General features: G+C 45.1%; 3 protein-coding genes across 3 annotated transcripts in view; 2 read left to right on the forward strand and 1 right to left on the reverse strand.

Annotated features, from left to right (window-relative positions):
* The window catches only part of LOC308524026 (membrane-spanning 4-domains subfamily A member 8-like), a 42,168-nt gene extending 37,570 nt beyond the window's left edge, over positions 1-4,598 (reverse strand). The window contains exon 1 of the mRNA XM_081098162.1: positions 4,416-4,598. The gene's annotated coding sequence lies outside the window, so the exon portion shown is untranslated. The remainder of the gene's footprint in view (positions 1-4,415) is intronic.
* Positions 1,389-14,218, forward strand: LOC308524024 (membrane-spanning 4-domains subfamily A member 8-like). Its single transcript, XM_081098158.1, has 6 exons — positions 1,389-3,387; positions 5,297-5,419; positions 6,873-6,932; positions 7,995-8,126; positions 13,499-13,612; positions 13,766-14,218. The coding sequence occupies exons 1-6, from the start codon at positions 3,139-3,141 to the stop codon at positions 13,850-13,852; spliced, it is 765 nt and encodes a 254-aa protein (XP_080954284.1). The 5' UTR covers positions 1,389-3,138; the 3' UTR covers positions 13,853-14,218.
* A 4,290-nt stretch (positions 14,219-18,508) lies between these two features.
* The window catches only part of CCDC73 (coiled-coil domain containing 73), an 86,697-nt gene continuing 84,054 nt past the window's right edge, over positions 18,509-21,151 (forward strand). Inside the window, exon 1 of the mRNA XM_081098156.1 lies at positions 18,509-18,586. The gene's annotated coding sequence lies outside the window, so the exon portion shown is untranslated. The remainder of the gene's footprint in view (positions 18,587-21,151) is intronic.

The following is a 21,151-nucleotide window of genomic DNA, read 5'->3' on the forward strand; positions in this document are numbered from 1 at the left end:
GGAATTCATGTCCACACTCCCAGCCTCGGTTTACTTTTTTCAGAAATTGAGAGAATTTGACTCACTGTTTTCCAGGAGACTCTAGCTCTGCAATGTTCAGGTACCACTGTGTGCAAAGCACCCTGCTAGGAATGATGAGAGATACAAAAATGCCCTCTGCAGTACTTATTCACTTTGGGCTTTAGTTTTCTCACATGTAAAACTGGGTGGATGTTAGGGTTCAGGATGTAATTGTTTTGTTTATTTATTAATTAAAATTTTTATCCAGTTAATTGGGGTGACATTGGTTAATAAAATTATACAGGTTTCAGATATACATTTTTACAATACATCATCTGTATATTGCATTGTATGTTTACCACTCAAGTCAACTCTCCTTCCATCACCATTTATTCCCCTTTTATCCTCTTCTACCTCCCTCCACCCCACTTCCCTCTGGCAGTCTCCATACTATGTCTGTGCTCAGGAGTCTTTTTTTTTTTTCTCTTTCCTTAATCCCTTCACCAATCTCATTCAGCCTGGTTGTGTGGTTTGATATCATGATTCCTCTAACTGTTCTTCTTTCTCAAGATTGCTGTGGCGTATTTGGGGTCTTTTGTGGTTCCATTTAAATTTTTGGAGTGTTTTTTCTAGGTCTGTGAAATATGCTGTTGGTGTTTTAATAGAAATTGCATTGAATCTGTAGGTTACTTTGGGTAGTATGGACATTTTAACGATGTTGATTCTACCAATCCATAAAGTGGTATATTTTTCCACTTGTTTATATCTTCCTCTACCTCTTTTCTTAACATCCTGTAGTTTTCAGAGTACAGGTCTTTTAGGTCCTTGGTTAAGTTTATTCTTAAGTATATCGATTTTTTTGTTGCAATGGTAAATGGGTCTTTTTTTTTTAGTTTCTCTTTCTGAGAGTTCATTATCCTACATAATAAAAGCCTACTATGCTAAGTGTCCAGTCCAGTTGGCTGTTCAACCAATCAAAGCATAATATGCTAATGATATGCTAAGGCCACTCAACCACTCACTATGATGTGCACTGGCCACCAGGGGGAAGATGCTCTGACCAGTAGGTGAACTTGCTGCTGGGGTCCGGCCCATTGGAACTGAGCAAGATGGGCCAGACATGCCCTGGAGCACTCCTGCAATCCCTGTCCGGCCCCGATTGTGCACCCTCAGCCTGTCCTGCACCCTCTCACAATCTGGTACCACTCGGGGGATGTCAGAGATTGGTTTTGGCCCAATCCCACAGGCCAGGCCGAGGGACTGCACTGGTGCACGAATTCGTGCACCGGGCCTTTAGTTGGTGTATAAAATGTCATGCATTTTGGGGTGTTAATTTTGTATCCTGCTACGTTTCTAAATTCATTTATTAAATCTAGTTTTTTGGTGGTCTTTAGGTTTTTCTTATGTACAGTATCATGCCATCTGGAAATAATGAGAGTTTTACTTCTTCCTTTCCAATTTGGATGCCTTTTATTTCTTCTTCTTTTCTGATCACTGTGGCTAGCCCTTCAAGTGCTATGTTGAATAAGCATGGTGAAAGCAGACATCCCTGTGTTCCTGATCTGAGGGAAAACTCTTAGTTTTTGCCCATTGAGTATGATGTTGGCTATGGGTTTGTCATATATGGTCTGTATTATGTTGAGATATGTTGCCTCTATTCTCACTTTGCTGAGAGTTTTTATCATAAATGGGTACTGGATTTTATCAAATGCTTTTTGTGCATTTATTGACATGATCATATTGTTTATGTGGTATACCACACTTATTGATTTGTGGATATTGTACTTACTTTGCACCCCTGGAATAAATCGCACTTGAGCATGGTGTATGATCTTTTTAATGTATTGCTGGATCTGATTTGCTAATACTTTACTGAGAATTTTAGCATCTATGCTCATCAGGGATATTTACCTATAATTTTCTTTCTTTGTAGTGTCTTTATATGATTTTGGAATTAAGATAATGCTGGCCTTGTAAAATGAGCTTAGGAATCTTACCTTCTCTTGAATTTTTTGGCATAGTTTCAGAAAGCTAGGTGTCAGTTCTTTGAATGTTTGGTAAAATTCACCTGTGAAGCCCAGCAGGTTCAGGACTTTGGTTTGTTGAGATTTTTTTTTATTGCTCCCTCAGTTTCACTGGTTGTGATCTGTCTATTCAGATTATCCGATTCTTCCTGAATCTGTTTTTGGAAAATTATACGTGTCTGGGAGATTGTCCATGTGTTGGCATATAGTTGTTCATAATATGTTCTTACAATTCTTTGTGTTTCTTTTGTGTCCATTGTTGCTTCTCCTCTTTCATGTCTGATTTTATTTATTTGGGTTCTCTCTCTCTCTCTCTCTCTCTCTCTCTCTCTCTCTCTTTCACTTTAATATATTTTTATTGATTTCAGAGAGGAAGGTAGAGGGAGAAAGAGATAGAAACATCAATGATGAGAGAAAATAATTGATTGGCTGCCTCCTGCATGGCCCCTACTGGAGATTGGGCCTGCAATCCAGGCATGTGCTCCTGACTGGAATTGAACCCGGAACCTTTCAGTCCATAGGCGGGACCTCTAACCACTGAGACAAACCAGCTAGGGCCCCTCTCTTTTTTTCTTGAGGAGTCTACTTATAGATTTGTTGATCTTTATATTTTCACAGGACCTGCTCTTGGTTTCACTGATCTTTTGTATTTTTCTTCCAACTCTATTTATTTCACCTCTGGTTTTTATTATTTCCATCCTGTCCTTCTACTCACTTTGGGATTTGCTTGTTCTTTTTTCAGTATCTTAAGTATAAAGCTAGATTGTTTATTTGAGATTTTTCTTGTTTCTTGAGGTAGGTCTGTAATGCTATGAATTTTGCTCCTAGGACTGCTTTCCCTGTGCCCCATAGATTTTTGGTTGTTGTGTTCTCATTTTCATTTTTTTCAATGTATCTTTTTATTTTTTTCTTGATCTCATTGTTAACCCATTCATTGTTTAGTAACACAATATTTAGCCTACATATCTTTGTGTATTTTTCACTTGTTTTCTTGTGATTTATTTTTGAAAGTGCTCTCTACCTCCTATCTAATATCTCTAAAAAAGAATTAACAAACTCATAGGGTGTTGGGATGCTCATCTTTTCAATGTAAATATTAGTGCACATGTGAGAGATGACTCTATTGCATTTATTTTTTAGCAGCATGAATTCAATGACTTCAGCAGACCCCCAGGCCAATACTGTGTTTGTGATGGCACCCCACCATGGATATCCTGTGATCCCAGGAAGCATGTCTCAGGTGCCCCAATATCCACTCAACCAGCCCCAAATCCACACAATTTCTGGGAATCCACATGGTTTGGAGCCGCCTGTATATACGCAACCTGACCAGAGATCCTTTAAAGAGGGCAAGGTTTTAGGGGTAAGTGAGATTTCACACTGCGTGCACTGGCCACATGGCTGGAATCAGTTCAGGGAAGGAGGTTTAGAAACACAGAAACTCCAAATTCAGCAAGTGGGGCTGGAGTTGACCTAGCCTTGCCAAACTCAGGTCTATTAAAAAACTCAGCTGTGTAGCATCATCAGCTATCCATCTATCTATCTTGGGCATTTTAGGAAAGAGAAGGAAAAGCAACAAAGAAGCAGTAAATTGGAATGTTGGTCCTGTTGCCAGAATCCATGTTGACCCATGTGGCCTCTGGAAGAAGGTGGGCTCAGCCAGACAAAAGGTGGATTCTAGACCCAATTTGTTTGAATGGAATCTTTCTCCAATGGGAACAAGATAAGAGCTCACACGGATGTTCCCCCAAAATGGCTGTCATGTGTGGGAAAAGGGGAAGCCCATTTCATTGCATGGTTGAATGATGACCATGGATTCTGATCCAGGATGCTCAGGTTGAAATCCTAGCTCCACCCCCATATACTATTCATAGTAATGTCAAACGATATCAAAATACCCAATAATCGCATTTATGAGACTTTGTCCTGCAGCCATGCCGGGACACAGGGGAAATATGACATGTATGAGGTTTTTTTATTGCAGCATGTCTTGTGATAGAAAAGGAACAGAAATAACCGAAATACCCATCAATGTAATACTGGTTATATCAATGCATTGTACATCCAAAGAAAGAAATGTGGAGCTAAAAAAAGAAACCTCCTTGTACAATGATATGGACATACCCACAAGCTGTATAATTAATGGCGGGGGGGGGGGCGCAGATAGGAGGGTTAAGAGAAGACATGGCATGTAATTTGCTACCATTTGTGCAAGTTTAAGGAAATGATGTACTTGTATTCAGTGCCATTTTTGTAGTATATACACATATACATATACATATGCATGTGTATATACCATTTGGCTAAGAATATGCATTAGTTTCCTGGAGCTGCCATAATACAGTACTGAAAATGAGGTGGCTTAAAACACTCAGCAATGTACTGTCTCACCGTTCCAGAGGCCAGAAGTTTGTGATCATAGTATCCATGGGGCCGTGCTCCCTCTGAAGGCTCTAGGGGTGGATCTGTTCCAGGCCAGTTTCCCAGCTTCCAGTAGGTCCTTGGCTTGTGGCAGCATTACTCCCATCTTGGCCTTCTCCTGTGTGCCCCTGTGACTCTTCACATGGCATTCCTTTAAAATGATAGCAGTCATATTGGGACCACCCTATTCCAGTGCACTTCATTTTACCTAATTACATCAGCAGCAACCCTATTTCCAAATGATATCTCATTCTGAGGCCCTGGGGGCTTGAACTTCAAGATAGTCATTGATGGGGGAGATGCAGATAAATTTCTATCCTAAACAATATCACCAAAATAACAGATGAGCACAAAGACTTATCTACAAAGATGTTTATCGCAGTGTTGTTTACCATATGAAAACAGAAACAATCTTACCTGCCCAATATCTCAGTTCCAACTACTTCACAGATCATCCATGCAATGGAATGTGGGAAATCCTTAAAAAGCAAATGTTTAAAGAACACTTAATACCATGGGGATGTGTTCGGGATGGAATATTATTAAGTTAAATATGCAGGGCCATTTTGAATACACTATATATTTTTGAAACACACACACACACACACACACACACATACACACACACAAAACAATGGAGGGTTATACACCAACATGTAAGTGATTGTAATTCTTTGAGTTGGGGAAAATTATGGCACGTTTTATTTTTATATTATTCATATAACTTTTTAGACCAAGAAAAGGAAATATTTTTTAAAATAAAAAGGAGGTCAAGCAGTGTGAGGGGTGGTGGGCTGTGGGTAGGCTCCAGCCTCAGAAACAAAGGTCTCAACTTTTGGCTCCCTTGACAGGCCAGCCAAATCCTGATCGGCCTGATACACATTGGCCTGGGCATCATCCTGGGGACCATCATCCCTGGGCACTACACAGCTATCTCATTCTACGGAGGCTATCCCTTCTGGGGAGGCATCTTGGTAAGTAATGTCAGTGGCCCTGCAAGTGAGTTCCAGAAAGTGCCAACACACTGGCAAGCTGTGTACTTTGCTACAGAAGTTTTCCAGCCAAGAGAGCACGTGGGCTGTGCACCCAGCTCAGGCTTTATTCACCAGGAACATTCGTCTGCTTGGGCAGCCAGAACAAATAGCACAGACTCGGTGGCTAAACAACAGGCATTTATTATCTCATAGTTCTGGATGCTGGAAGTCCAAGATCAAGGTGTGGGCAGGGTTGTTTCTCCTGAGGCCTCGCTCCTCGGCGTGTAGGTGACTGTCTTCCTTCCTGTGTCTTCACATGGTCTTCCCTCTGTGTGTGTCTCTGTCCTCATATCTCTTCTTATAAGAACATCAGTCATATTGGATTAGAACCCACCGATAGGACCTCATTTAACCTTAATCACCTCTTTAAAGGCCCTATCTTCAAATACAATGCTCCTCAACTTATGATGAGGTTACACCTCAATCATCCATCGTAAATGGAAAATATCCTGCGTCAAAAGTGCATTAAATACTACACTGTAGAGAATGGGTTGTTTACCCTCATGATGACATGGCTGACAGGGAGCTGAGGCTGACTACTGCTGTCCAGCATCACCAGGGAGTATCTTAGCACATATAACTCATCCGGGAAAAGATCAAAATTCAAAATCCAAAGAACAATTTCTACTGAATGCATATCATTTTCATACCATTGTAAAGTAAAAATAAATAAAATAAAATAAGGCCAACTATAGTGAGTCTGGAAACAACTACACAGTCACATTTGGAGGTCCTGGGTGTTCAGACTTCAAAAGATGGATTACGAGGAGACAAAATTCAGATCATATACCAAGTGACAGCCCTGTAAGGTGCCATTGCCCCGCAGTGGGCACCGTTTCTAATGAGCCCAACTCAAAGGTCAGGAAACCTTTTCCTACCCATCAGCCAAGCGCTCACATGTTCTTCAACGCAAGCCCAAGGCCAGAGCTCCAGAAGGAAAATGTTTCCACCAGGAGTTAAGAGTGGCTGCCCAGCCACAGAACAGTCATTAAAATTAAACAGTAGGGACTCAACCTGGAATCCACAGATTAATATTTTGTAGTAACATATTAGATTTTTTTCTAAAAAGCCCATAGTTTTTATCACATTCTCAGGGTGATCTCAATAACTCCCTCTTCCCTCCCTCCCTCTCCTCCTTCCTTTCCTCCTTCTTCTCTTCTCTTCTCTTCTCTTCTCTTCTCTTCTCTTCTCTTCTCTTCTCTTCTCTTCTTTCTCTCTCTCTCTCTCTCTCTCTCTCTCTCTCTCTCTCTCCCTCTCTCCCCTCAGTTGAGTGGGAGGTCCCAGCAGAGGATCCTAGCGTTTATGAGAGAATATATGTGTGATAAGAAACACAGAAGCCTGGAGGTGGGGCCCTGACCCAACCTCTTTCTAAACGCCCTCTCTTCTGTGCCAGTTCATCATTTCAGGATCCCTCTCAGTGGCATCAGAACACCTACCGAGATCTTCTTGCCTGGTAAGTCCCATCTTGAGACAGGCTCTCCCAGCTGTGGACCCTTAGGAGAGACACACAACAGGGGAAAGACGCTCACACACAATGCCTCCCTCATTCTTGAACCTGCTTATAACCAGACACAGGGCACTGACATGCATGCTCATTTACAGGACCACATGAACCTGACCAGAGTCACAACTGGGGAAAGAGTTCAGAAGACTCGGGGAAAGGAAGGGCAATACAACCAACTTCATTTAGGCATCAGGGTGTGGAGAGACAGAGAATAACTTTCCTAAGAGGATCTTACAAGAGGAGGCAAAAAGCTACCTGGGGTGCAGAACTCCCCTCCAGCAGAGCAGGCACTGACTGCCTGGAGCACACAGAGCCCAGTGCCAACATTTCTACAGGGAAGCCAAGGGAGGCTCAGACAGCAGCTTCCCTAAGGAATCCTGCCAAATAAGCTCTGTGAATCAACGTGAGCAAGGCTTGGTGGTCCCCAAGCACTGGATTAAGAAAGTACCTTTGTTTCTCTCACAAGCAGGTTATCTGGGGCACTGGGCCCCAAACTGAACCAGTCCCAAACCAGATGAGATCTATTTTAAAATCTCCACAGGGAAGGTCAATTCTGGGCATGCCTTTCTGCACATTTACCAGAATTTTGGAACATCAGAGCCTGTCACATCCCAAGATACTTGGGTTAAGTTTCCTACCCATCTCCTGGGGGATAAATGGGACAAGTGTTTCCCAAAGATTATTCTTGGGGATACTTATCCCACAAGATACTTTATGGTTAGATAAACTTGGGGGAGGGGGTGGGAACATCTATTTAGTAGTCCCCTCTCTGAAAGATCCATAATCCATGTTAAAGGCTCTGAGAAGTCCTGCACAAAATACCTGTTTAACATTTTTCAGCCCAGGTGTTTTCAAAGCTAATTCACCACCATTTTACTTTTTTGCATAGTACACCTCTTGCTCCAGAACTAGGATTCTAGGAATGAACATTAAGAATCACAAGTTTAATCTATGCTCAACTCAACTACAATCATTTTTCTCTCATATCCTGACCCTCTGTGTCTTCTTCAGCTGAATGGCAGCTTGGCCTTGAACATCATCAGTGCAATCTGTTCTATGGTTGGAATCTCGCTGTTCATCACAGATCTGATTATCAACCCCCTACATTATTACTATCCCAACTACCATCTTTACTGGGGTGTGGTGAGTATTCCTCTTGGCCAATGCTCCTCTGGGTTCCAGCTTAGCTATGTTTAGGAAATCATGGAAAGGGCCTGACCACCAAGCCTCTTCACCAAGCACCAAAGAAAACAGAGACGCTGTCAGAATCAGAACAGAGTTTCAAGTGTGTAGCTTTATTGCTGTTACTCTAAGCATGTGACTTCTTAGTCTTGGTTTCTATCTTTATAAAACAACTAGGGGCCCGGTGCACGAAATTTGTGCACTAGGTGGGGGGGGGGGAGTGTCCCTCAGCCCAGCCTGCCCCCTCTCACATACTGGGAGCCCTCAGGCGTTGGCCCCCATCACCCTCCAATCGCAGGATTGGCCCCTTGCCCAGGCCCCTTGCCCAGGTCCCCCCTGGGCAGGGGACCCTCATTTCCCCCCATCATTGGTTCTGCCCCCAGCTGAGGCCTGATGCCTCTGGCCCAGGCTTCAGGCCTGGGCAGGGGACCCCCAAACCCCTCCAATTGCTGGCTCTGCCCTTTGCCCAGGCCTGATGCCTCGGCCAGAGGCGTAGACCCCCATCACCCTCCGATCACCTGATCGGCCCCTTGTCCAGGCCTGACGCCTCCGCCAGAGGTGTCAGGCTTGGACAGGGGACCCCCATCTCCCCCCGATCACTGGCTCTGGCCCCCGCCCAGGCCTGAGGCCTCTGGCCCAGGAATCATGCCTGGGCAGGGGACCCCCATCTCCCTCTGATCACTTGCTCCACCCCCCGCCCAAGCCTGACGCCTCTGACCCAGGCTTCAGGCCTGGGCAAGGGGACCATAATATCCCCCCAATCCCCAGCTCCGCCCCCCACCCAGGCCTGATGCCTCTGGCCCAGGCATCAGGCCTGGGCAGGGGACCCCCAGCTCCCCGCGGTTGCAGGCTCTGCCCCTGCCCAGGCCTAACGCCTCTGGCCAAGGCATTAGGCCTGGGCAGGGGACCCCCAGCTCCCCGCGGTTACAGGCTCCGCCCCTGCCCAGGCCTAACGCCTCTGGCAGAGGTGTCCAGCCTGGGCAGCGGGGACCTGCAGCTGCAGCGGCCCCGCGATCATGGGCTCCGCTTTAGGCCCAGGCAAGGGACCCCTAGCTCCCGGGACTGCCAGCTTCGACCGTGCCCAGCTCCCATTGCTGGCTCCACCCCTACTTCCTGCTATCACTGGCCAGGGCGGCAAGGGCGCCTGATTCTCCGATCATGGCTGGGGGGCAGGGCAAAGGCGGCCCCAGGGCCGCCTTTGCCCTGCCCCCTGGCTCTTAGCTCCCCCCTGGGTTTCCAATCACTGTCAGTGGCAGGGGGCTTCTTCCTGCTTTCCCTTTCGCCTCCCTGCATTGTGCCTACATATGCAAATTAACCGCCATCTTTGTTGGCAGTTAACTGCCATCTTAGTTGGCAGTTAATTTGCATATAGCCCTGAGTAGCCAATGAAAAGGGTAGCGTCGTACGCCAATTACCCTTTTTCTCTTTTATTAGTGTAGAGACCATCGGTAGATGAGTGGATAAAAAAGTTGTGGTACATTTACACCATGGAATACCATGCAGCAGTAAAAAGGATCTCTTAGCCTTTGAGACAGCATGGAGGAACTGGAGAATATTATGCTAAGCGAAATAAGCCAGTCAGAGAAAGACAAGTAGTACATTATCTCACTCATATGTGGAATCTAATGAACAAAATAGATCTAGAGACATAAAAGCATGGAACAGACTGTTGAATCTCAAAGGGAAGGCAAAGGTCGGTGGGTGGGTGGGTGGGTGGGAAGAGATCAAAGAACTTGTTTGTATATATGTATAACCCATGAACACAAACAATAGGGGGTTGGGGGCAGGCTCTAAGAAGCCAAAGGAAGAAAAAAGGGGCATATGTAATACTTTCAACAATGAAGATTTTTTAAAAAGAAAAGAAAAATACAGTTCCTACCTTATGACATTGTTGGGAGAATTAGATGCAGTTATACAGATAATGCACCGTACCCACCAAGCTGCACCTCTACTCACATGCTTGCCTTCTTGCCCATTACTATGGACAAAGGGCTCAGCAAAAGTGTGCGGAAAAGGGATGGAGAGTGAATAGTTAAGGCTTTGCAGTCCATCTGGTCTCTGTTGCAAGTACTTAACCCATTGTGAAAGCAGCCATAGAATATACATAGACAAATGAGCCAATTCTCATTTGCTATATATAGACCCATGCTATCCAATAGAAATCTAATGTAAGCCTCATATATGACTTAACATTTTCTAGTTGCCACATTTAAAAATGAAAAAAAAAGTAACAGGTGAAATTAATTTAATAGTACATTTATTTAACCCAATTGATCTAAAATGTCATTTCAATATGTAATTTGGGTTAAAAAATTATTAACTTAATATTTTGCATATTTGGTGCCACATCTTTGAAATCCAGTGTTGTTTTGCATTTACACCACATCTCAGGTCCTCTGGGCACTGGTCCAAACAGATCTGAAAGGGCCGCTATGGATGAGTTCCATGTAAATTCAATGTCTCCCTCTGCCCAGCAGCCCTATCCTCTCTGCCCACTCAAGGTTATCACTCCATGTACTTCTCCTCTCTCCCTTGCCCCCACCTCTCTTCTACATCACTTTCCCCCTCTTGCTACAGATTTTCTCTAAGCATCTAAACACACTTTTGTTTTTTCATCTTAAAAAACAAACCAACCTTCCTTGGTTACTTCAGCTACCACCCCATTTCTCTGCACGCTCAGTCCTCAATCTTCTGTTTCTCTCTCTACTCCCTGCCTTAGCAATGTCATCCAGTCTGGTGACTTGAAACACTTTCTCTATGAAAATGATTCCAGTTGCATAGCTTCCCACAAAATATCTCTCGAAACTCTGGTCTCTTGTATCCAGTTGTCCACTCACTATCTTGAAGTTAACATATTCAAATCTCATCTCTAGATTTTACTTCCCAAACCTTCTCTCAGGTTGCCTTTTGCCGGTTGATGGCAACTGCATCCTTGCAGTCACTGAGGACAAAAACGTAGTGAAATCATTGACCTGCTCTCTGTTTCCCACACCTCTCAGCAAACTCCTCAGCAAAATCCTGCTGGTTTCATCTTTAAAATGAATCCAGAATCCAGCCATTTTCACCAGTTTCTCAGTCATCACACTGGCTTGAGACACTACCACCTGACTTCTAATCTCATTCTGCCCATGTCTGACCTTGGAAAGAGAATTCTTCCTTTCTGGCCACCCACCCTCCTCCTGCCTCAGTCCTGAACAAGGAGGGCTGGACTTCATAGCTTAGCAAAAGATGAGCCACTGCAAGGGCTCAATAAGCATGAATTAATGCTCACCAAATAATAACTATCTAAGCTGCTTGAGGATCCCTTCTCCCTCATGGAAGGGTGTTTGTTTTTTTCCAAATACAGTGGATATACAATACTATATTATTTTCAGGTGTACAGCATAATAATTAGACACATATAATTAATGAGGTGATCACCCCAATAAAGACTTTATCCACATGACATCGTACATAGTCATTACAATGTATAATTGACTACATTCCCCATGCTATACTTTAACTTACTTCCCTGTGACTATTTTAGAACTGATTTGTATTTCTTAATCCCTTCACCTTTTTCACCCAGCCTCTAGCTCCCCTCCCATTAGAAAGTTTTATTTATGAAAGAATGTTGTTGTTAAAAAATATATTGGAAAAGGATCAGCTTCATTTGCAAAGGGCCCTTCTCCCTAAGCTTCTGTGATATCTTGACTAAGACATCATCCTGTTATCCCCTTTGCCTGGACACATGTTCACACCCACATCACTGAATCTTCTACTGAGAAACTATCTCTCCTTAATGCCTTGAGACACTATTTTTGAATCATTTATACCTGTTACCATGTCTGATTTGAATTATAATTATCTACATCTTTATCTGCCATCCTCACTAGATTGTGCCTCTCAGGATGCTTTCTTAACCAATCGTAGCAAGCAGATGTTTAATAAATGCTTACTAAATAGGGAGGGAAGAAAAGGAAAGTGAAGAGGAATGGTCTTTCCATAAGAGAGGATTCTCTGAGCAGCCAGCTATCACCAATTCCGTTTTAAAAATCATAATTGACAAATATTTGTTTGGTACCTACCATGTGCCATGCACTTTGACTTTCATATTTACTCTCTCCTGTAATTGGAACCCAAGTGGTTATTGGGGTCATTCATCTCTTGTCCTCTTACGATAAAGTGGATTCTACCCAAACTCTCTCCCCAGACACAGTGGGAGACCCCATTTTCCTGAGCATTGTTGGAGAACAGCAAGGGATGGGCTTAGAATTCAGGGGTAGGGAACCTTTTTTCTACCAAGGCCCATTTGAATATTTATAACATCACTTGCAGGCCATACAAAATTACAAACTTAAAAATTAACCTGTTATATTTGGTCAAACATTTAATTAACTTACCTCTAATGGTTTGGCACAGCGGTTCTCAACCTATGGGTCGCGATCCCTTTGGCGGTCGAACGACCCGTTCACAGGGCTCGCCTAAAACCATCCTGTATATCAGATATTTACATTACAATTCATAACAGTGGCAACATTACAGTTATGAAGTAGCAACGAAAATAATTTTATGGTTGGGTCACAACATGAGGAACTGTATTGAAGGGGCCAGAAGGTTGAGAACCACTGCTATGGCAGGTCCAGACCAAATGATTTCTTGGGCCTGGCCAGACATTCCCCACCCCTAGCTTAGATGTCTCCTGGTGCTCACGTGAAATCTACTGCTGAATTAGTTCCATATGGGGATCCTTTTACTGATTGTTTTCCCAGCTATAAAGACAGTCCCAATGATTTCTCTCCACAAAATGCCATGGTCGCAAGCCAGGAAGGTTGCTTTAGTAGCTGACTTTCTCTAAAGGTTCGGAGGGATGGTGGAGGTAACTACTGATGCCTGGAGGTTAGACATTCCTGTTTTGTAATGTCTTAATTTCTCACAAGATGCCTTCTCCTGCAGACTCCACCTTCTGGTCCCGTCATTTCCTTCTCCTCTCTGTGGCCTGTCCTTACTCCCAAATTTCTATTCACTTCCTACACAGAACAGTTTCACTCTTTCACTGTCTCACTCCACACCCCATCCTTAGGTCTCGTGCCCTATACCTGAAACAAGTCATCAAGGTGTTTCCCTAAACAATGTTTCCCTTAGAAGAACACAGGTAGTAAGTGTTAAAATAATTCTTTTACAAATGCACTTGACCCTCACAAAACCTGGTGAGATATTTTCTCCACGAGGCTGGGATGAGGTTAGAGGACTTCCTCAAAGCCCTAGCCATGGTCCATTGCAGAGCCATGCTTTGGGCCAGACTTCACACTCCCGGGGCAGTACTCATGCCTTTGTGTTCCTTCTGATTCTAGTCCCCTGGAGTAGCTACTTCTGCCATGCTGTTCATCTTCAGCCTCCTGGAGTTCTGCATTGCCTGCACGTCTGCCCACAATGGCAACCAACTACTCCGCCATTCACACAACAGCGTGAGTTTGTAGGACCTTCAGAGGGTGTAAACATGCCCCAAAGAGTGTGGGGACCAGATGGGCCTTCAGGCTCCCTTTCCTGCCCAGAATGTCTAAAGGCCTTTTTGCATACACGGTTCTCACTAATGTACCTCCTGTGCCTATCTTTTCCAGGGGCCGATGGTCTTCCAAACCATCTACACCAATCCAGAACCATTGAACTCGCCACCAGGTTTCAATGTGGTCCAGGGCTCCCGATAAGCCAAAAGTTCTAGAAGCATCTTTCACTGGGACCAAAAGAAGAACTCCCCTTTCTAGGCTTCTGTAATTCAGCTTCTTCCTTCCCTGACAGACTGAGGAATGTGTTTCCCCAACTGTTGGCACCCTTGACTTCATTCTCTTCAGCCTGTAAATCATGCTGTTCCTCTATTTAAAAAGGAGACAGGACTTTGAAGTGGATTTTAGCAAAGAGGTCCTCCCTAAGACATCAACTTGTGGGACATCCAGTGCACATACTTATTTACTTACCTGTGTGAGCTTATGAGTTAGAGGATCAAATGTCTAGACAACCCCAGCTTCATTCTCCCAATCATTCACTCACTGAATAAAAGTGCAATGAGCATTTGATATGTTCAAGACTCTCTATTCATGACAAGAGGAGGGTGAACATGAGTGAACACACAAAGTACTGGAATGTGTAAACCATTTGCTCCTAATTGTCCTTGTTTAGGGAAGATAAAACCTTGTGATTCATTAGCTGGCTGTAAATTACTCAAATTATTTGGCTTTAATTATTTTGTCTCAGTTTCCCTTATTCCACCTATCAAGGAATTTCTCTATTCTTGCTTCCTACTATCCTGCCTCAATATTTCCCAAGTTATTCTGCTCAATGCTGTTTGACTTGCATTATCTCATTTCATAGCCAAACATTACGGAGTGACATTATCTATGTCTTAAAAACAAGAAATATGAAAAATCCGGGACTCAGAAAGGCTAGGTAATTTTCCCAATCCATACCACTAGTAATTGTGGAAGCTGGATTTGAATTGTGTTCTCTGCCTCCATATTCCATGCTATTGACCACCTCATTTTGTCATGTCCCAAGTGCTGGTCCCAGGACAGAAAGAAAGCATGCCAATGATGGCAATGATGATCAAGTCCTATGGGTCCTGGAATCATAATATTCCGAGCTACTCACTCAGTGGGAATGGGTTGACTATGATCCACCCACTCTTGCCCTGATAATCAGAGATTCCCCTGCTGGGAACAGCTATAAGCACATGACCATGATTAAGGGAAGGGGTCTGTTCATACAAATAGAACTTGACAGGCAATTAAAAGGGTAGAATAAATAAATCTCAAAAATGGTACACCCACCAATATCTAATGGGACTGAGTTACAGGTTTCAGAAAATACTACTCAACAAAACACAAGCCAGCCAGGAAGTAACACAGAGGGTAAAGAAATAACCAGGGGAAAAAAAGCATTTCCTACTATAACCATCAGCTCCACACAAAGAAGGACAAACACCAATAGGGCAAAGGAAGGTAGGGAAAAGGAGAACAGAAATACACCTGTGAGCGTCACCTTCTCTGACCTCCTTTTTCTCTGGACACTAGTCCAGAGAAATAAGGACACTAGTCCTCCTCTTCCTCAGCGATCCCTGCTTTCATACCACCTCAATCGCTCCCATAGGCATACCTTAACCCAGTCCTTTCCACAACTGCACCCCCTCCATAACATCAGTTTCAATGTCCCTTTCTTCAGCCTCTACCTCCTATCTTTCCAACTCACTGCCCCAAGTCCTATAGTTCTGAACTCCAACAGGACCTACAGCCCATCCATCTCTCATCACTCATATTAGACTCCCATGGCTCATCACTAAAATCATTCCCAACTCCCTTGCCCCCATCTCACCTCAGTGTACTGTCTGAAAAAAAAAAATCCCAACCCTGGGGGTACAACCAAGATGGCGGCATAAGTAACTGAACTTGCTGCTATGCACAACCACATTAAAACTACAACTAAGAGGCAAGACGAATATCATCCAGAACCACAGGGAGGCTGGCTGAGTGGAAATTCTACAACTAGAAGGAAAGAGAAAAGCACATTGAGTCCGGTAGGAGGTACAGAGGTGTGGAAATGTGGAGGTACGGACACACGCAAGAAAGGGGCTGGCAACTGGATATGCTGTTGTCTTTTTCAACCAGAAGGGAGATACAAGCTCCCGACTGCTCTGAACTCCAGTTCCAGGTGAGAATTTGGGGACCCAGACTCATACGGGGAAAAACTGGACTGTCTGGCATCAGGCCGGAACGTGAGGGTGGCTTTCTCACAGAGGTGCTTGCAGCATTCATTGTTCCTGCACGGGCTGTGGGACACAGAGACCCAGGAACCTATCTGGGGGAGGGCCAATGGCCAACCATTATTGTTTGATTCCCTGAGACCACACCCCACCCAATTTACAACTCCACCCAGGCTGTGCTCAGAGGCTTTTGCATACTAATGGCCTGGCCTTTCTCCGCCTAAAAATCTGTCAAACTGTAGCTGGGTCAGAGAACCCCAGAACTTTCAAAAGAAGGCCTAAGGCTCATCAGCAGCCTGCATTACTTCACAGCTTCACCTCATCTGGGCACCTCCAAACCCCAAACAAAGAGGAGGAATCTGCAGATCTCTCTGTAGCTCCTGCTGGGTGGCCTCAGGCAGTGGCTGACTTTGCACCTCCTTGGAGATCCAAGAGCCAGTCTACCCAGTGGTCAGAGTGAGACCATCCAGATTACAATTCTTCACATCCATAAGAGACACACTCAGAGGGCAGACTCAGTGAGCACCAAAGCCTCACTGAAGCAAGTCCTTCCCCATAAGGGTGTCTCCAGCACAGAAGTTCTCCCATTGTAGACACAACTGGCTCTCACAGTCAATTGACCTGGAGGTCAATTCCAACCAGTGATACCAAAAGCAATGAAGGCTTAACTACAACAAGACTGTGCATACAGCCCACAAAGGGGTGCACCAAGAGTGTCCACTAGCGGTAATTGGGGAGGCTGAGCCACTGGGCCCTATAGGACACCTAGCACACAAAGCCACTCGATCAATAATGGTAAACAGGGAAGTAGCCAAAATGCAGAGACAAAGAAACAGGTCACAAATGAAAGAAATGGAGGAAAGCAAACTACTGGATATAGAGTTCAAAACCACAGTTATAAGGCTGTTCAAGAATCCTCTAGAAACCTCTGAGAAATATAGTGAGACCCCCAAGGATATGAAAAAGGACCAATTAGAAATTAAGCATACACTGACTGAAATAAAGAATAATATACAGAGATCCAACAGCAGACTAAAGGATCCCAAGAATCAAGTCAAAGATTTGAAATACAAAGAAGCAAAAAAACACCCAACCGGAAAGCAAAAGGTAAAAAGAATACAAAAATATGAAGATAGTGCAAGGAGCCTCTGGGATAACTTCAGGCGTACCAACATCGGAATTATAGGGGTGCCAGAAGAAGAGAGAGGGCAAGATATTGAAAACCTATTTGAAGAAATAATGACAGAAAACTTCCCCTACCTGGCGAAAGAAATAGACTTACAAATCCAGGAAGCACAGAGAACCCCAGACAAAAGGAATCCAAAGAGGACCACACCAAGACACATCATAATTAAAATGCCAAGAGCAAAAGACAAAGAGAGAATCTTAAAAGCAGCAAGAGAAAAACAGTTAGTTACCTACAAGGGAGTACCCATACGACTGTCAGCTGATTTCTCAACAGAAACTATGCAGGCCAGAAGGGAGTGGCAAGAAATATTCAAAGTGATGAATAGCAAGAACCTACAACCAAGATTACTCTACCCAGCAAAGTTATCATTTAGAATTGAAAGTCAGATAAAGAGCTTCACAGATAAGAAAAAGCTAAAGGAGTTCATCACCACCAAACCAGGATTATATGAAATGCTGAAGGGTATTCTTTAAGAAGAGGAATAAGAAGAAAAAGGTAAAGATAAAAATTATGAACAACAAAGTGACAACAAATACATACAAATACATATCTATCAACAAGTGAATCTAAAAATCAAGTGAATAAAAAAATCTGATGAACAGAATAAACTGGTGAATAGAATAGAATCAGGGGCATAGAAAGGGAGTAGACTGGCAATTCTCGGGGGGAAGGGAGTGTGGGGGGTGTGGGAAGAAACTGGACAAAAATCGTACACCTATGGACGAGGACAGTGGGGGGGCAGTTAAGGTAGGGGGTGGGGTGGGAACCGGGTGGAGGGGAGCTATGGGGGAGAAAGAGGAACAACTGTAAAAATCTGAACAATAAAGATTTATTTTAAAAAAAAATCCCAACCCTGGTTTAACCCACTGACTACCTACTGAGTGCCAGAAAATTGTTCTAATCGTTATGCTTCATATCCCTACTCTATACTCTTTTGAAACCTCTAGACAAACTATTTCATACCTTATCCCCTTTTCTGAAAATCTCAATACCTCTTCTGCAATTCTCATCTCTCTTAATGAACCTGCTTCCTATTTCCCCCAGGAAATTGGATACATCAGAAGACTAGATCTTTCTGTGTCCATAGCCTATCTTCCCACCAGTTACTACAGAGGAAGTTTTTGGGCTCCTTCTACCTGGCACCAGATTTCACCAGATTCCACCCATGTCATCTACTTACTCTTTCCTACATCATAGTTCAATTTCCTCATGAACTAAATGGAATGAATAATAGCACGTACCTCCAAAGGTTGTTAACAGCAGCAGAAACTAAAAAGCATTGAATGCCTCCTGCACTCCAGGCACTGTGCTAGGCACTAGACGAGCATCTCTCTTTTAACACTCAGCGATTATGTGAGAGTGGAAGTGGGGCAGTCACGTGGCTTTTCTGGCTGCTCTCAGGCGAGGCAGACAGCCGAATTTAGTCATCAGAGTGTTCAGTCTTGTGTTACATCATAACATGAATTAGGGCACCTGGATCCTCAGCCCTGCACAAGTCAGGTAAGAAGGGGCCTTGGTGGGCTCCCACTCACTTTCCACCATCTTTTCCTCTTCCCGGCCCCCTACCTTACCTGGCTAACTGTGTTTCCACCCTCTTCAGGGCTGGAGAATGGAAGGAAGAGGTTGAGGGGATAGGGAAACATTAGCTTACTTACTACTCTTGTTAGCTGACACCACCCTCCCTGAGACTGGCGGTGTTTAAGCTGACTGCTCTGCAGAGGTGGTGGACAGGGCCTACAGAACACCCCCATCGCTCGGGGTCTCTCCTGTGCACCTCCTCCAGCAACTCTTCCCCAAAATGCAGGGCATGGGTAGCAATTTCTCCAAATCTTAAAGCCAGCCTCTCCCTTTGGTCTGAGGGTAAACAAGATGCAGCCCCTCCCCTACACACAGTGCTCACATTTCTCTACAGTTCTTTTCCTCTCCCAGCCCGAGGGGAGGGTGGGGTGAGAGTGTCAAGTCTAGCAGGCCCTCTGCCACCTGCCTTTTGCAAGTCCCTCTCGGCCTTCTGTGCCCAGCTCACTCCAGGATCTGGTCTCAACTGAAACTTCTGTTTTAACATCTCTAACACATACCCAGACCTCAAGGCCTGCAGCACCTCCCGTCCACCATACTGCGATTTCTGATCCTCAGTTTACTGGTCTGCAAAGTGGCCAGAACAACACCTCCCTCAAAGGGTAAGGATCTGTGGTCTCATACAGCTGCCAATGCTCTCCAAACTGTACAAGATAGTGCATATGTGTCTCCCACTGCATATCCAGCCCATGTGGATGTCCAGGTGTTTTCTGTGACTCTGTTTCTCCTGGTGGGCCAGGCAATTCCAAGCAAGAAAGTCACATAATTCCTGAGACTCACAATTTCCTCTGTCTACTCCCCCCACCTCCTGCCTCCAGCCACCACCAGCATCTCTGCACCCTCAGGCCACGGACCACTTCTGTGTATTTCAGAGGCCACCTGGCCCATACTCCCAGCTATGTGCCACCAGAAAGAGAACTCGTTTTTCCTTAGGAACCAATCAGCCAGGGCAACCTTAAACACTGATCCATGTATGCAGAGACAGGCAGGTGGGAAAGAGGGAAACTCCTGGCCCCCCAGGGGAAACAGAGACACAGAAGTCACCCAGACATACATAGTGGGCTGGATATGCGGTGGGAGCCTCATATGTACTACTTTTTACAGTTTGGAGAGCATTGTGGAAGGCTCTGGTGCCTTCTGCAGGCATCGGGGAGTTAATGGAGGCTTTGGATGCAGATTAGGGCCATTCTCCTGAGGTCCTGGGGAAAGATAGTAGGAAAGGAGAGGGGTCAGCAAGAACTGGAGTCAATAGCCTCTACCCCCAACCATGGGAGGGCTGGGTATAGGAGGCTCGGGCTTCTTGACCTCTCTTTTTCTCCTCACCTATTCCCTCTCTCCTTTCCCTCCTGTCTTTCCCTCGTGCAGGTAAGGAGCAGCCTAAGGACGAACATTCTCAGGGCCATGGCTGCCTTTGCTGGGTCGGCCATTCTGCTCATGGATTTTGGTGTCACTAACTGGGTGTGCTTTCAGATGCCTCAGCTGTGGGAAAACATAGAGAATGGAAGAGTCATATCCAGGACAGGGGGAAGGCAGGAGTTTACAGCACCAGGAGGCCAAGGCCCTGGGCTTTAGCAGGGTCTGCCAGTCCCATTAGACCCCATGAACATATTGACCCCATGACCTTGGGCCAAGCATGTGGTTGGGGGGAATGGAGAGACAGCCTGGTAGAGTGAGGAGAGGGCACAGGATGGGTGGCTCCAGCTCCAGCTCTGCCACCAACTGACGGTGTGACATGGGCAAGTTATTCTCACTCTGGACCGCCTTCCCTCCTCGATTCTAGAATCTTCGCTTGCCTTAACTGTGATTTTTGGTCCCCAGGATGTGGGCAGGGGCTATCTGGCTGTGCTTACCGTCTTTACCATCCTGGAGTTCTTCATTGCAGTCATTGCCACCCATTTTGGGCGCCAAGCCACCCTAGCCCAAGCCAATGTAGTGAGTACTTCCACCCCAACCTGGGCCGCTAAAGAAGGGTGTTCACCGGGAAGGCTCTCTGCTTCCAGACCCTCCTTGCTTCCCCCTGAGGAGCAGCCCAGCAGCACTGGGCTTTGATGAGTTCCACTCTTACAAATGGAGGGGACCCAAGGAAGTCCTTGCTGGAAGATGGGACTATTTTTCTCGTGGCCACAGGGGGCACCAGTACCAATGAGCCTGCTGCCCTGTGAGCCTTGGAGAGCAGTGGAAGGACCTGGGTGCAGGGTGTGAGTTGGAGTGCTACACAGAGATGATTAGGACCCTCCAGAGGTTCACTGGGCCATGAGGGAGATAGGGGGCGTCAGAAAGGACAGCATGACTCACTGGAAACTGATCTTAGGTTCCCAAACACTGGCACACCATGAAGCCAGAAAAGAGATAGAGGAGAGCATTCATGGCAGGGGAACCAGTTCGAGTAAAGGCTGCCTCTGGCAGGAAAATGTAGACCATGGGAGGTGAGGCTATTAAAAGTTTTTGAGCACAGACAGATATGCTCAAAGGGGGGGGGGGGGGGGAGGT

Source organism: Myotis nattereri, assembly GCF_964212035.1.
Source record: "Myotis nattereri genome assembly, chromosome: 9".
Taxonomy (NCBI): domain Eukaryota; kingdom Metazoa; phylum Chordata; class Mammalia; order Chiroptera; family Vespertilionidae; genus Myotis; species Myotis nattereri.